The sequence below is a fragment of the Chiloscyllium plagiosum genome, chromosome 11 (assembly GCF_004010195.1).
Source record: "Chiloscyllium plagiosum isolate BGI_BamShark_2017 chromosome 11, ASM401019v2, whole genome shotgun sequence".
In the NCBI taxonomy this organism is placed as follows: domain Eukaryota; kingdom Metazoa; phylum Chordata; class Chondrichthyes; order Orectolobiformes; family Hemiscylliidae; genus Chiloscyllium; species Chiloscyllium plagiosum.
In genome coordinates, this window is record NC_057720.1 from 84,492,517 (window position 1) to 84,509,346 (window position 16,830).

Consider the following 16,830-nt stretch of genomic DNA (forward strand, 5'->3'; position numbering starts at 1 on the left):
TCTGACATCTCCCTTAAACTTTCCTCCAATCGCCTTCAAATTATGCTCCCATTTGGTAACCATTTCTGACCTGGGAAAAAGTCTCTGGCTATCAAATCTATCTATGTCTCTCATCATCTTGTTCACCTCTCACAAGTCACCCCTCATCCTTCTTCGCTCCAATGAGAAAAGCCTTAGCTCCCTCAACCTTTCTTCATAAGACATGCCCTCCAGTCCAACCTTGGATGCTGCCTGACCTGCTGTGCTTTTCCAGCACCACTCTAATCTTGACTAATCTCCAGCAACTGCAGTACCCACTTCTGCCCATGCCCTCCAGTCCAGGCAACATCCTGGCAAATCTCCTCTGCACCCTCTCTAAAGCTTCCACATCCTTTCTATAATGAGGCAAACAGAACTGAACACAATATTCCAAGTAAGGTCTAATCATGGCTCTTTAGAACTGCAGCATAACCTCACAGTTGTTAAACTCAATCTCCCTGCTAATGAAAGCCAACACACCATATGCCTTCTTAACAATCCTATCAACTTGTTTGGCAACTTTGAGGGATCTATGGACATGGACCCCAGGATCCCTCTGTTCCTCCACATTGCCAAGAGTCATGCCTTTAACTCTGTATTCTGCATTCAAATTCAAATTCAAAATGAATCACTTCACACTTTTCCAGGCTGAACTCCATCTGCCACTTATCAGTCCAGTTCTGCATCCTGTCAATGTCCTGCTGCAATTTACAACAGCCCTCTACACTATCGATAACTCCACCAAACTTCGTGTCATCGGCTAACTTATTCACCCACCCTTCCACCTGTTTCACGTTGTCCTCACAAACAACAAGATCACTGTCAATACCTCCTCCAACTTCGGGTACCCTTCATGTTACTATCATCCATGTGTCTATCCAAGTGTCGGTTAAGTGTCCCTAATGACAGGGTGATGGGTGTGAGGAATGCTCTGCCAGTGGTGGTAGTAGAGTCAGATATGTTAGGGACATTTGCCACTCTCCAGTCATCTGGTATTACTCCAATGGACAGAAAGGACACAAAGATCATCACCAAAGGCACAGCAATCTCTTCCCTAACTTCCTGTAGTAACCTTGAGTATATCCCAGTGGACTTTTCTATCCTTAAGTTTTTCAAAATGTTTAGTACATTCTCCTTCTTCATATCAACCTGTTTCACATTGTCCTCACAAACAAGAAGATCACTGTCAATAGTGAATACTGAAGGGAAGTATTCATTAAGGACCTCCCCCACACCTCCTCCAACTCCAGGTACAAGTTCCCTCCACTACCCCTGATCGGCCCTACCCTCACTCTAGCCAATCTCTTGTTCCTCATGCAAGTGTAGAATGCCTTAGGGTTTTCCTTAAACCTACTCACGAAAGCCTTTTCATGCCGCCTTTTAGTTCTCCTAGGTAAATTCTTCAGTTCCTTCATGGCTACCTTGTCACCCGTTAGAGCCTTGTCATTAGGGACATTTATCCGACACTTGGATAGGCACATGGATGATAGTAAAATGAAGGGTATGTAGGTTGGTTTGATCTTGGGGTTGGATAAAAGATCAGCACAACATCAAGGGCCAAAGGGTCTGTACTGTGCTGTACTGTTCTAAGTTTTACGCTCTAAATGCATTAGGGGTGGTTCGGATGTGGTTTACTAGACTAATACCTGAAATTAATGCATTGTTTTATGAGGGTAGGCTGGACAGGCTGGTCTTGTTTCTACTGGAGTTCAGAAATGATTTGATTGAAGTGTACAAGATCCTGAATGGTCTTGATAAGATGAATGTGGAAACAATGTTACTTCTTGTGGGTCAGTGCAGAACTAAGGGGCACTGTTTTGAAATGAGAGGTCACCCTTTTAGAGCAGGGATGAAAAGAATTTTTTTTCCTCTTAGCAGGTTGTACGACTTTGGAACTCTCCGACTCAGAAAGCGGTGGAGGTGGAGTCATTAAAATTAAATGCAACAGTAGTTTGATTCCCTTGTCTTACAAGAACCTCAGGTTATTGGGTTGGATGGGAATGTGGAATTTACAACACCATCAAATCAACCACGACCTTACTGAATAGCAGAGCAGACGAGAGACTAAATGTTCACTTGCGTTCATATTAGGAAACTGGTGTAAAATGTTTGAGTAGAATTATGATTTTAAAAAATCATCCAAAACATGATTTTTCATTTATAACTAAAAGGAAATGGTTGGTTTATTGAAGTAAATTGCAAAATAAAAGGTACCCATTTGTTAAAAAAAGATTAAATATAGCCTCTGCTTGTCATAAATAAGAACCAAATCACTTACCGCCCATGTTTTGGTAAGCCTGAAGATAGGTGCACTCTGCAATCCCGACACAACAGCCATTAGGGCATGTAGGTTATTCAACTCATACAATTTCTGCAATTAAGTACAGTAGTTATAAATAAAAATTCACACTGATTCAATTGAAATATCAAATGTAGAATGACCCAACCAGCCACTTACTTACCTTTGCAGTTTTAACATAGTGGCTCAACACTTCAGCTCTTATTTTTAGTGTTTGTGCAGTAAGAATCTCTCGGACGACCCAAAAGCTAACCTGTAATCAAGAAAAGAAAAAATAAGTAGGACTCAGTCCACATCTCATTATTATATATTCAAAATAAACCTTTTCCCAACTAAAAGAAATCTTGAAAAGACAGTGGCAAGATTTGATTTGACCTCTGTATCGGCAAGTTGCTGTAATGTAAAATATACTTAAGTGGAGCATCTTAAACCATGAAACACACTTGAATCCTATACAGGCTGGTAAATTAAGATTCTCAGGTAAAACAATGCTACATAATTATCACCCAGTTCCCCACATGAATCAATTGAATTCACATTAAAGTCCGATTTCCACCCTTCACAACTATAAATCCTTATCAACTCTAACTTTCTATCTGCTAAGTTGTAGTCTCCCAATCTTTTTCTCCCGCCCTTTTCAGGACATGAATTCATCGCCTTTCTTGGATATCAGCTGCTTCCTTAGACTTAGTTTGCAGTGCTGCAATATAAGGCGCAATTTATATAAATTTTACGATAATTTATTATTGAGTTTGGATGCTTTTAAACTGAACAATTAAAAATGAACTGTGCGTATCTGAAGAAGTTTCATGATTGACTTCTAAGTATTTTGGTAGCTGTGGTGATGTCTTTTAAACATTGCAAGAGAAAGACTTCTGGAGAGTAATGTGTTCTTTGCTTGCATTGGGAGAATCTTACGAGCGAAAATGGAAAACAATCGTGCATTCAGCTCCAATTTAAAAGGTCAGAGTTTGATTTTTTTTTCTTTTGATTTGGGGGAAACATTTCAGTTTCGGCAGGATTCTTAGCTGAAGCTGACTGTGTAAAGCAGCTCTCCTGAGAAATGGAATAAATAGTTTTGAATTTTTAAGAAGCAATTTACAATAAGTTCTAGACCATAAGTGTTTGAATAAAACCCAAAGGTGTTACTTGAAACTGAGAAAGTTTAAGCTGAGTTATAAGCTCGGTTTTAAGCTCAAGAGGTTATCAGATCCTTAAGATTTAGAAGTCAAAGCTAGAGTTAAATAAAGCTGAACAGGACGGAACTCTCTCTGGCGTTAGTACTATAAAGGGGGTGCTTTTGGGATTAATGAGATTATATTTTTTCTACCTGTTTTGAAACTTTTAAATTTGTGTTATATGTAAATAGTTTGGTTTAATCTGTTTTTTGCTTCATTTCTTATGCACCATAATCCTCCCTTTTATTGTAAAACCCAAATCTGCAGCATTTACTGCTTACATCTCAGTGACCGACCACGTCAGTGAAACTAAACAAAATCTATCTAACCATATTTCACTCTCAGATTGCATTTATCCAGCAATACTATCCGTTGGGATCATAGCAGAATCCAATCAACAAAACAACATTTCAGTCTTCCTAAAACTCATGAGATTATTTCTTTTATAACTTAAATGGTCATCTGGATTCCACTACTGTGGAAGTTAGTTAGGAGAAATGGTTTTGAAAACCTGGAAGAACCACAATTCACCCCAGTCTTGAAGACTGTTTTGTTTTTCACTAATCTTTGAAATCTGAACTCTGCTAGCATGGCCAGCATTTATCATTCATCTCTAATAGCCTTAGAAAAGGTATTGGAGAGCACCTTCTTGAACAACTGCAATTTGTATGTCATCATCACATCCACAATTCTGTCAGGCAAAGAGTTCAAGTCAATGTAGTTCATGATTTAAGGAGAGCTTGCAGATGGCTGGGTTCTCCATGGTAGCAGAGGTCACAGATCCATAACGTGCTGCTGAAGGAGCATCTTGAATATGATACATAGTGCTGCCACTATTCACCTGTGATGGAGTAAATATTTAATAGGAGAATTGAACTGTGATCAAATGGGTTGCCTTTTCTTGGAATAATGTTGAGAATTTGAAAATTCTTTGAACTGTATTCAACCAGGCAAGTGGACACTCCTGATCTTTGCCTTGTGTAGTCAACAAACTTTGGGGAGTAATATAGTAAGTTATTCATTGCAGAATTTGCAACTTTTGGGCTGGTCTTGTAGCCACAGCAGTCTCCGAGAGGGTGTAGCTGAGTTTCTGGTCAATACTGATGGCCCATCCCAAGATGTTGGTGATGAGAAATCCAGCCATGGTAACTTAAGTGAATGCAGGGGGTGTTGGTTAGATCCGCCCTTGTTGGAGATGCTTATTGATACTTAAGTGTACGCATTAATTGTCACTTGCCAGCCAAATCTGAATATTGTCCGGAGAGTATGTGGACTGCACCAATATGAGAGCCATTGTGAATGACGCTGAACTTGTGCAGGCAACAGCCCACTTCTGACTTTATAGTAGAGAGAAGATAATTGCTGACACTGCTGAAGATGTTTTAGACCAGGATACTGCCTGACAAACAGTTCTTTTAGTGCAATAATATTGCACCTACCTCAAAGCCAGGAGACCAAGGCTCAAGTCCCACCTGCTCCAGCGGTGTGTAACAACATATCTAAACAGATTGATTGTTAATTGCTGAAATTGATGACCAATAACCACAGCCATTCTACTCTATGTTCAGTATGATTACAACCAGCAAGCAAGTCATCCCTGAAACTACACGGAAGAACTCCTGTGAGAGTGTTAGTCCTGAAATAGTTGGCTTCCAACAACTAGAACAACGCTCCCTTGCGCTAGGTATAACTCCAACACATGCATAGCTTCCTCCCACTCACCCCAACTCCCATTAATCCGTGTTGTCGCATTTTATCAACTGCTAACTTGTTGTCAAGGGTAATCACTGAACTCATGTCTGAAGTTCAGTTATATGATCTATATTTGGACTAAGATTGTAAAATGTGGTCATGGTGGAACCCAAACTGGTCGCTCATGAGCAAGTGCCGGTTGACAGCACTGCTGAAAACATCTTCATCACTTTGCTGACAATTGACACTAAGCCGATGGACAGTAATTAGTCAGTGTGGATTTTTTTAGAACTATATTTTTATTGAAAAATAGATTTTTTTAATATTACAACAAATACAAAACAATACAATTCAAAACAATACAAAGAAAAAACAAAAAAAAGTTTTAACCTAAACCGTGTAAAAATGTATAAATATATTAAAATATATTTTAAAAACCACAACTAACTACTTAACTAAATAAATAATAACTAACAACAAACTAATAAATAACAATAATACAGCTCAGCAAAACAAAACACTAACTCAAATATCGAGAGCATTACTTTTCACATATTCATACATTCGCAGTTCCCCCTCTCTGGATATTGGACTCGTAAAGCACAATCGTTACAGCTATATAAAAACCCTTATTAGTGTAGCAGACAAATCTGTGTTCAGGAGTCCAAAAAGGACCGCCATGTCTTACAGAAATTCTCAGTTTTGTGGTGTACCATACTTGTAAGGGGATATGCTCCATAACAATTTTAGGTGAACTTGACAGGCCCGCGGGATTTTTCGACACCCAACCTAACAACATATTCTTTCTCGCACGGAAAGTAAGGATGTTGAAAAGATTTTACTTCTGTGCATCTACAAGGAATACAATGGGCAGGCCAAGAAGAGGAGAGATCGGGTCCTTCTCCATTGTTACACCCAAAATCCCCTCCACTACACCTGCCAATATGTTTGAAGCCTACCACAGGACCAGAGACAATAGGTAAGAGTGCCCATACTAACTTTACACTTGGAGCATGTTGACGAGACCCCCAGTTTAAATTCTGACAAACAATTCGGAGCCAAGTGGACCTTGTGGAGAATCTTCAACTGTAAAGCATGGGTCCTATTGCAAATTGATATCTTTCTTGCCTTTTCCCAAATATCATCCCATGCCTCCGAGGAGACCTCAATACCTAGCTCTCTCCCACACCCTACAAAGTCGATCAAACTCATCTGAGGGGCTGCCCCCCCAATTGATGATATAACGTGCTGACAAAAGTGTACTGTTAGTACTTAGTACTCCTCTATGTTGGATTTTTACGGATCAGTCAAGTGTAGTATTTATTTGAATAAAATCCCTAACTTGGAAAAAACGAAAGAGGTCCCTGCTAGATAGCTCGCACTTCCGTGCTAACTGATTCAAAGACATCATTGTATCTCCCTCAAATAAATCTCCCATACAAGACACACTCCTAGACACCCAATGTTTGAATCCTGAATCATCACCCCCTGTTGAAAACACGGCATACCCACTACAGGCGTTAGAAAAAATGTTTTGCCAATATTGTTTTCCCTCTGCCGAATTGCCCTCCATGCTTTAACAGTATTAATAACTATTGGGTTATGGCAACATTCCTGTCATCATTTTATCCAAAAACAACAAACTAGTAAGTACTTTGCCTGAGAGGTTCTGATATCTAACAATATTGAACAAGGGTCCCCACAAACCCAATCACTCATGTAAGATAACAGAGAGCTTAGTTGATAGTTTTTAATGTCCACTCCCCCCCAATCTGTGAGGCAACTGCAGTTTAGCTAACTTAACAAGGGGCTGCTTACGATGCCAAATAAAAGAGGTGAACCAGCCGTTCAGTCTCCTGAACATTTGCTTATCGAAAATCAGGGGAAGCATCTGTAAAGGGTCCAACAAACAGGGGAAATATTCATCTTAATAAGAGCTATCCGACCTAACCATGAAACGGGAAACGCCTCCCATCTTTGAAGGTCTTGTTTTATTTTGTCAAATAATTGAACAAAATTAGCTTTAAACAACCAATCAAGAACTGGAGTGATAAATATGCCCAAATACATAAAACCTCCCTGTGACCACTTACATGGGAATTGAAATTCGCCCTCAAGACTTAGCACCTTCATAAAACCACCCATAGGCATAGCCTCTGATGTTGAAAAATTAATCTTGTACACCAAAAAGGTGCCAAACGAGCTGATGCATTGTATCAGGTGAGGCACCAAAACTGCAGGATGAGACAAAAAAAAAGAGGACATTTTCCATATACAACGAAATCTTATGTAATTTTGACCCCACTTCTGGAGCTGATATACTGGATCCATACGAATGGCCTCCGCCAACGGTTCAATCATCAATGTAAAAAGCAATGGCAAAAGAGGACTGCCCTGTTGGCTGCCCCAAAAAATCTAAAAATGCTAAAATTGCTTGATCGTACCCCATTGGTGATGACCGCAGCGAGAGGGTCACTGTAAAGAACATTTACCCGTTATATAAAGGCTTTGCCCAAGCCAAATCGCTCTAGAGTATAAGGCCAGTGTGGATTTATCCTGCTTTTTGTGGTAGGAGCTTTTTGTGCTCATGGCTGAGCAATTTTCTACAGTTCAGAGCTGTAGCTAGATTCAAGACCTTCTTAGATCTAAAGTACAAATCTAAAGTAGTGGAATTGGAATGTTTTCAGGGTGATAGGTTTTGTTCTATTCATTGCCTTCAGATTTTTCTTAATATCATTAAGAATGAATTGAATTGCCAGAGATCTGGAGCCTATGATGATGAGAATCTCAGAAAGAGGTTGCAACAGATCATGCATCAAAATCTTCTAGCTGAAAACTGCTTCAAATGGTTCAGGCTTTGTCTTTAGCATTGATAATTTGGATGCTCCCCATCATTACGAATGGGGATGTTCTTGGACCTTCCTTCACTGATTAACCATTACATATGGAAGACTGAAAAGCTTTGATCTGATCCATTAGTTTTAGGATAGTTTAGTTATATCATTTGCTGCTTTTTCCATTGAGCATCCATATAGTCGTACGTTGTAGCTTCACCAGGTTTGTACATCATTTATAGACATGCCTGGTGGTGCTCTTGGCATGCTTTCCTATTGGTGCGGGATACACTAGGCAATGCAGTTGAATACAATTCTGCTGCTGATAACAATCAACAGCATCTCAATGAAATTCAGTTACTTTTAGATCAGTTCTGAATGTAGCCCATTTATCATGTTGATGGTTCTGCAAAACATGCTGGAGTACATCCTGAGGGAGTAGATGGGTCTTTGACTCTACAAGAATTGTATGGTACTTTTCCCTACGAATACTTTATTGGACAAATGGATCTGTGTCAGGTCGATTGGATATGTTGAAGTCTATTGAAACAAAGGGGGGTTATGAAGTAGTCCTTTATCAGTAATGGAATAAGGGCAGAACAAGGAGAGCTCCAAGGAAAACCAAGTCTAAACTTCTCCGAGAAGTGACAAAAATTGCATACATAGGTACCCAGAGACGCAGTTGGGAATGAAACAGATAATTTCGGACCAAGTGCCAGGACTAGATATGGGAGACAGTTTTGAGAAAAAACAAGACACAAGATCCTTTGATGGCGAAGTAAAGACCCAGGTTTAACTACTAAAATGAAAGTCTATCTGGTCTTTGCTATAAACAGAAAAAGTGCATTTAGCTCATACATGTTAACACATTAACCACCTTCTCATGTCTTTCAGAAGAAAAAAATATATGAAACATTAATACAAGTCAGTGATGAAAGGTCTGTTCTTTACTATGTTCTCTAGCTTTCCCAACTATAAAAAAAGTTCTTCACTGAACAGTTTACATAATGAGACAAAAAAAATCACAATAACTCAAAAGGTTCAAGGACAAAATCAATTTGGCTAGAACTGCTGTAAAAAAACAAGGTGCAATTACATTGCTCTCTGTAGGCCATCAACTTGCAGAAAGGATGTAAAGAAAAAAAAAAATCTGTAAAGAAATTACGGAGAGGGGCCAACATTATAGATTAGCTAGATTGGGCCTTCAATAACCCAAATATAGACTTGAATACTGATAGTGTAAAGGGAATTGAGGAGGACGTGTTGTTGGATTATGCCCCATCAAGTACAAATGCATTCTTGGACTTGGTCCTTGGAAATGAAATTGGTCAAGTGGATCGAATATCTGTTGATGAGGGGGAACATATAGGAGAGTGATTATTGTATCAAAAGTTCAGGTTCATGTTGGAGAATGGCAAACAATAATCCAGAGTAAAAAATATCAAGTGGTAGAGAGCTGAATTTAATGGGACAAGAACAGAACCAAGCAGGACTGATGAGAATAAGACATTAATGGGAAAAACAGTAACTGAACAATGGGCCATCTTCAAAGAGCAGATAGTTTAGGTACAGTTCGAGGTACATTCTCATAGTAAAAGTAGGACAAAGAAATCAAGAGTTCCCTGGATGGCAAAGTTAAGTTAAAGAAGAAAAAGTGTATTTATGACAGATGTAAGGCAGAAAATACAATTTAGAATCAACAGGTACACTGAAGGTTTAGGGAGGAGGTGAAAAACAAATAAGAGAAACAAAGAGGAACTATGTGAAAAGACTAGCGTCCAACATAAAGTGAAGTGCAAAGTCTTCTACAGACATATACAGAGGAACCTCGATTATCCGAACATCAGATTATCCAAAGATTATCTCGAGGTTCCGATGGAAACATTATATCAAAGACGTGTTCCCAACAGTGATCAAACAGGCACCTTTGCCAAATGCCCACCCTCTCTCTCTCTCTCCCCACACGTTTTGGGGGGGGCAGTGTTGCACGGTGTTGGGGGCAGGGGTACGGTGTTGCACGATGTTGGGGGCGGGGAGTCGGTGTTGCACGGTGTTGGTGGCGGTGTTGGGTGGGGTTGGGGGGGGGCACTGTTGCACGGGGTTGGGGGCAGGGGGTGGTGTCGGGGGGGCGGAGTCTCACACGTTCTGCTGTTGCTGCAGTCTCCTGAACAGGGAGCAGACTTTAAAAACTCCGAGCCCCAGTGGAAAGGCATCTAATCGATTAACCCAATAATCGACTATCTGAACGAAATAGTGCCCACCCGTCACGTTCGGATAATCGAGGATCCCCTGTAAACAGTAAGAAAGTGGTTAGAGGGTGTAGGATCAGTATCAGAGCAAAAAGGGAATTTACATTTGAAGACAGAGGCATAGCTGAAGTGTTAAAGAATACTTTGTATCTATCTTACAAATGAGGAGGATGCTGCACAGACAATAGTGACAGGGGAGGAAACTGACACAAGATGGACTCAAAATTAATACAAAAGTAGTCCTGGATTGATGTTTGACAAGGCACAAGGACCAGATGAAATACAAATCAAGGAAGTGAGAGGATAAATTTCAGGGGCACTGAACTCAGGGGAGGTGCTACAAGACTGGAGAACTACAAGCATTATGACCTTATTCAAGAAAGGGTAAAGGGATAATCTCAATAATTACATATCAGTTAGTTTTATTTCGGCAGTGGAATAATTATTTGGAATAGAATTGGTTATCACATGGAAAAAGCTGGGTTGATTAGAAAGAGTCAGCACCGATTTCTAAAAGGGAAACCATGATGAACTAACTTTCTTGAGTTTTGAAAAGAGAAAGAATCAATGAAAGAATCACTGCTGTTTATGCAGTATAGATGGATTTCAAGAAGCTGTTTGATACAGTGCCAAACAACAGACTTGAGAATTTTCTAGGACATGATATAAAAGAGACAGAAGCAATGCTGGTACAAAATTGACTAGATTTAAATTGGTGTGCAAGTGAAGCAAGGGTGTATGAGAATTTGTTTTCACACAGAGTTGTTAAGGTATGGTATGCACTACCTGGAAAAGTGAAAGAGGCAGGTTCAATTGAGGCATTCAAGAGAGCATTGGACAAACATTTTGATAGAAATCTGGGGAAAAATCAGGACACTAGATAGAATTGGTATAGGCACAGTGGGCCAAATGGCTTCCTCTTGCACCATAATAATTTTGAGATTCTGTGACTTTCATGAACATTTAACAAAATTACACAGCATCACCAGACATGAATAAGGATGCTGTGAATTTATTTACGTTGATTAAATTCTCATGGCAGTTTGACACAGTCTTTTTCTGAAGTAGTGTGATCTCATCTTTCGCACGCTTTGGAGAGAAATTTGTTGAGTCCCATGTTTTGAATATTGAACCCTGTATTTTGCATATTCCTACATGATATTGATTTGTTGCTTTATCAATAATTTGAATTGTTCTGTACGTGGTCGACTGACTAGGAAGGTTAGATCACATGGCATCATCGGGAACTACCAATTGGGTAAAAGTTGGCTTGAAGATACAGATTTACACTTGACTGAATATTTATGCAAAATCTCAAGATTCAGCCCTGCACCAGGCCACTTGCTCCTTCACTCTCAATGCAGTTTTAAATCAACTGAAATTTGGCATGAGAGCCTGCCTTTGTCCTACCCTTATGCCTGAAAGTTATAGGTCACAACAAACTTTTCACATAAAATGCAAAACTTCAATAGTCACCAACTGGACTAAGAATGCAGCAGAAACTGGGCAAGGAGGGAGTAGGGCGGCCATGTTCAGAAACAGACCACAAATCAGGAAGTGAAAATAAATATTACATCTTATAGACTAAAGTTAATGACATATAAACTTAAAAATAAACTCAAACCACCAAATGAGAACTGAAAATGCCCAATTAGAAACAATTAAGTCATAGTCTTGCAATACAGAAACAGGCCCTTCGGTCCAACGCATCAGTGTCAACCAGACATTCCAATCTGACGGAATGCAATTTACCATCACTTGGCCCACATCTCTCTAAACCCTGCCTATTCATATACCCAGCCAGATACTTTGTAAAAGTTGTAATTATACCTTCTTCCACCTTTTCATCTGGCAGCTCGTCCCATACATGTACCACCCTCTGCGTGAAGAAGTTATCTAAGGAATTATGCACCTGCACCCCAAGGTCTCTTTGCTCAACAACACTCCCCAAGGCCCTATTACCTTTGCAAACCCTGCCCTGATCTGTCTTACCAAAATGGACACCTCACATTTATCTAAATTAAACTCCATCTGCCATTCTTTGGCCCAGTGGCCCATCTCATCAAGGTCCTGTTGTACTCAGACAATATTCTTCACTGTCCACTACACCACCTATTTTGGAGTAATTTGTAAACTTACTAACCATAGCTCCCACCTATACATCAAAATCATTTATATAAATGACAAAAAGCAGTGGACCCAGCACTGATCCTTGCGGTACACCACTGGTCACAGGCCTCCAATCCAAAAATCAACCCTCTACGATCACCCTCTGTCTCTTATCTTCAAGCCAACTTTTACCCAATTGGTAGTTCCCAATGATGCCATGTGATCTAACCTTCCTAGTCAGTCGACCATGCAGAACCTTGTCAAACGCTTTGCTGAAGTCCATATAGACGTCTATCATTCTGCCTTCATCTACCTTCGTTGTCACCTCTTCAAAACACTCAATCAAGTACAAAGCCATGTTGACTATCCCTCATCAGTCTTTGCCTTTTCAAATGCATGTAAATCCTGTCACTCAGAAATCCCTCCAACTTACCCAATACTAACGCAAGGCTCACCAGTCAAGTACGGTCTTGATATCAAGGACAGTCTCTGCCACCTCAGCCACAGAATTCAACTCTTTTGTCCATGTTTGAACCCAGTCTAAAATAAGGTAAGGAGCTGAATGAGTCCAAACTGGGCATCAATCTAACTAACCAACACTCCTCCTCCACCCCCCAAACCCCCACCACCACCAAAGGCACCAAAGTGTTACCATCACTGAATCCCCCACTATCAACATCTTGGTTGTCATTAATCAGAAACCCAACTGAACTCACCACATAAACACAGTAGCGATAAGAGCAGGTCAGAAGCTAGAAATTCAACAGCGAGTAATCACCTCCTGACTCCTCAAAGCCTGTCCACCATCTATTAGGCACAAGTCAGCAGTGTGATGGACTACTCCCCACTTGCCTAGATGAGTGCAGCTCCAACAACACTCAAGAAGCTTGACACAATCCACGACAATGCAGCCCTCTTGACTGGCATAAATACTCAAGCATTCACTCCCTCGACCACCAACGCTCAGTAGCAGCAGTGCGTACTAACTACATGATGAACTGCAGAAATTCACCAAAGATCCTCAAACAGCACCTTCCAAACCCACGAACACTTCCATCTAGAAGGACAAGGGCAGCCTTACTTGGAACACTCACTATTCTGACTTGGAAATATATTGCCGATCCTTCACTGTCACTGAGTCAAAATCCTGGAATTCCCTCCTGAATGGCATTGTGGGTCAACCCACAGCAGGTAGACTGCAAAAGTTCAAAAAGGCAGCTCACCACTACCTTCTCAAGAGCACAATGGATAGGCAATAAATGCTGGCCAGCCAGTGATGCCCACATCTCACAGCTGAATTTTAAAAAACCCAGAGTTACTGAATATGGTAGAAGTTTATTTTTTAAAATCGTTCTTAATACAGACCTAATAAGTAGAACAAACAAGAGGAAAACTTAAGAAATTGCAGCCTACAAATCAGATAGCACAAATATTCAAAATTCAGATTTGAATTGTGTGCTAACTCATTCAAGGGAATGCACAATATTGAGTGTTCCAGAACCAATGGATATAAGGAGCATAGAGACTGACTTGACAGAACTAACTCCGGTGTCAATGAGGCAACTGCAGAACATTCTACCAATTGATCATTGTTATTGTATTAGTTGGTGTTACATTCAGTAAGCACTCTGCTCGCTAGCATAAGCTTGCTTTTAAACAGATATAGCAATAGTTGCTGCAATATTGTCATTTCCAAACTGCCAATCACAGCAGAACTGAAAACAACTTGAAAAACAGCAGATAGATCACAAACAGGCACAGCAATGGAATTTCAGAGGGAGCAGGAAGTGAATTCTAGGTACAATAATTGACCCAGAGAGATGTTGATAGCTTTCTTCACTAGAACACAAAGTGATTAGAAATCTAAAAATATGTGGCTGCATCCACATCTGGGAAACCACTACTTTGCCTTAATCAATTAGATTTCTGAATTATTAATTAGGCATGCAGAATATGAACAAGAATGTCAATGTTAGATTAGTCAATTCCTCAAAAGATAGCCAAGGGAGGAACAAGGGATGTTGTACTCAATGACACACTCAAGCAATTTCCCTTGAAACATGCTTGATTACAAAAAAACGGTAAGTTAGAATTAAAGGGAACCTGTTATTTATTTAAATCCAGAATAACAGTGAAGGAAAGTGCAGATGAGACTGGTATACACAGGATAAAGTTTGGATTGGAAATTGAAAGTTTAGAAACAATAGAAATAATAAATATCCACAAGTTAGATACTGCTCAAGGAAAAGAAAACCTTGGGATTGTTTTAAGTACATTTGATTTGGCAGTTAAACAAGTTATGCAGAAATGCCATAATTAAGAATCAGGTACAATTTCAGTTAGAGAAGGTTCTGAACATCAGATCACAGCAGCATTTGGGTGGAGGAAGTAAACATGGTACAGTTATATAAGAATCTGGAAGAGAAAGAAAGGGCATTGGAAATAACAAGAAGTGGTAAAAGGTGCTGATGGCATCTGGTGAAAAGAGAGGATGGCAGCTCCACTATACACTTAGCAAAACCTCATGAAAACACACCACAGAAGAAAACAATATGAAATGAAAGCCAGGCTGGGGAGAAAGGACAGACGTTGGTAGTAACAAGGAATGGGAAGAGACAGAGCAAAACAGTCAGGGATGCCTGGTATGTGCCCACAATAACCTGAAAGACCAGACAAGATCCCCATTGCACACCAGCCCCAACCAGAGGGGCCATGGGAGCACTTACAAATAGATTTCACAGAACGATTGAGTTGTGGAAAGACATATTATTTGGTCCTTATCAACCAATTTACTGGGTGGGTGGAAGTTTATTCCATACAATGACGTTCAGCCCTAAGTGTTGCCTGAATAATAATAGAAGGGATAATCCCAAGATGGGGATTACCATTATAGATGCATTCAGATCAGGGAACATATATTTTACAGGATGAGTGATTAAGGAGTGATTAAGGCAGAGCAAGCAATTAAGGTGCTAGATGGAACTTTGTCCTCTACTACGAGGGATTATAAAATAGAGATGTCTCATTGCAACTGTACAGGATGTAAGCCGGATTACAGGGAGAGCACTGTGAACAGTTTTGGTACTCAGCCAAGCTGAAGTCTTGCAAAACTTTAAGGGCTGGAGTGCAGAGCAAACTTTATTAAAAAGCTGGTTCTGTGATGACTGATGGCTGTGCCAGTATCGACCTTCATTTGAACTGCATGGTCATTTAATCAGATGCTTATCTTGATTGGTTCGGATTTGGATGTTACTAAGCAATTTACTTGTTCCAAACCAGGTGTAGGTGGAGTATCCAGGCTTTGAACACTCCTGGACATCCTCCTGGATACTGGCCTATGAGCTATCTTACTCCATTTAATTCTTGTAAGATTCTGTTGCAGTCCCAAGAACTATATCAGTCTCTTAATGGGCAGGATCTTGAAGAAAACTGGATCTGCTTGGCCAAGACTTGGCTTTGTTTTGGGATTTTACTGAGACCAACCTAGAGTTACTCTATAGTATATTTCTTGAGAGAGGCTATACAGTTGCTTGCACTGAAGTGATGTTACCCAAGCTCAGTTGGACTGGTGAGGATGGCCACTTATATCAGTATACCTCGCAAGTTACACGCTGCACTTGCCACATTTTCCAATGATAAAGCCAATTGCACTGCCTGATTGAGGTCTAGATAAGCTTCAGCCAGTTTTTTTATAGTCACATCATTAATTCCTATAGGAGACAATCTCTAAGCATCGCATTAAGGGTTAAACCAAATTCACAGGCTTTTGTCAGTCATCTTAACCTAGTCAAAAATACCAATATGGATTTTCCTGGTTCCTGAATTACTGAGTAAAAGCGATAATGTCTCAGAATTGAAGGAGGCTAGGGTTGTAATGTTATTGGAGTATGTCAGTCAAGTCTTGAAAGGTTTTAGTATCTGCTGTCTCAAGGAAATTTAGGCTCCTAATGACAGTACTACAAGTGTCAAGGAGAATAACTCATGTTTCTCATCTGCCACAATATTGTTTGCCCAGAAATATATTGGGCCCAATCCTCGACAACAGGGTAGAAGGAGTCAAGCTTCCCACACAAAGCATGATTCAGGGTGTAGGTTTGCTCGCTGAGCTGTAAGTTTGATATCCAGACGTTTCATTACCTGGCTAGTTAACATCATCAGTGGCGACCTCCAAGTGAAGCGAAGCTGTTGCCTCCTGCTTTCTATTTATATCTTTCTCCTGGATGGGGTTCCTGGGGTTTGTGGTGATGTCATTTCCTGTTCGTTTTCTGAGGGGTTGATAGATGGCATCTACATCTATGTGCTTGTTTATGGGGCGTTGTGGTTGGAGTGCCAGGCCTCTAGGAATTCTCTGGCATGTCTTTGCTTAGCCTGTCCCAGGATAGATGTGTTGTCCCAGTCAAAATGGTGTTTTTTTTCATCCATGTGTAGAGCTATGAGAGAGAGGGGGTTGT

The 16,830-nt window shown here is 40.2% G+C and overlaps 1 protein-coding gene across 8 annotated transcripts in view; it reads right to left on the reverse strand.

Moving 5' to 3' along the window:
- ralgps2 (Ral GEF with PH domain and SH3 binding motif 2) overlaps nt 1–16,830 on the reverse strand; it is a 519,857-nt gene that overhangs the window by 266,321 nt on the left and 236,706 nt on the right. For all 8 annotated transcript variants that reach the window (XR_006313046.1, XM_043699973.1, XM_043699970.1 and 5 more), the window contains 2 exons: nt 2,481–2,570; nt 2,297–2,389 (listed from right to left, as the gene is read on the reverse strand). Coding sequence is in view for 7 of the 8 variants with exons in the window: in XM_043699973.1 (XP_043555908.1) it covers nt 2,297–2,389; nt 2,481–2,570 (183 nt within the window). In the remaining variant the exon portion in view is untranslated. The remainder of the gene's footprint in view (nt 1–2,296; nt 2,390–2,480; nt 2,571–16,830) is intronic.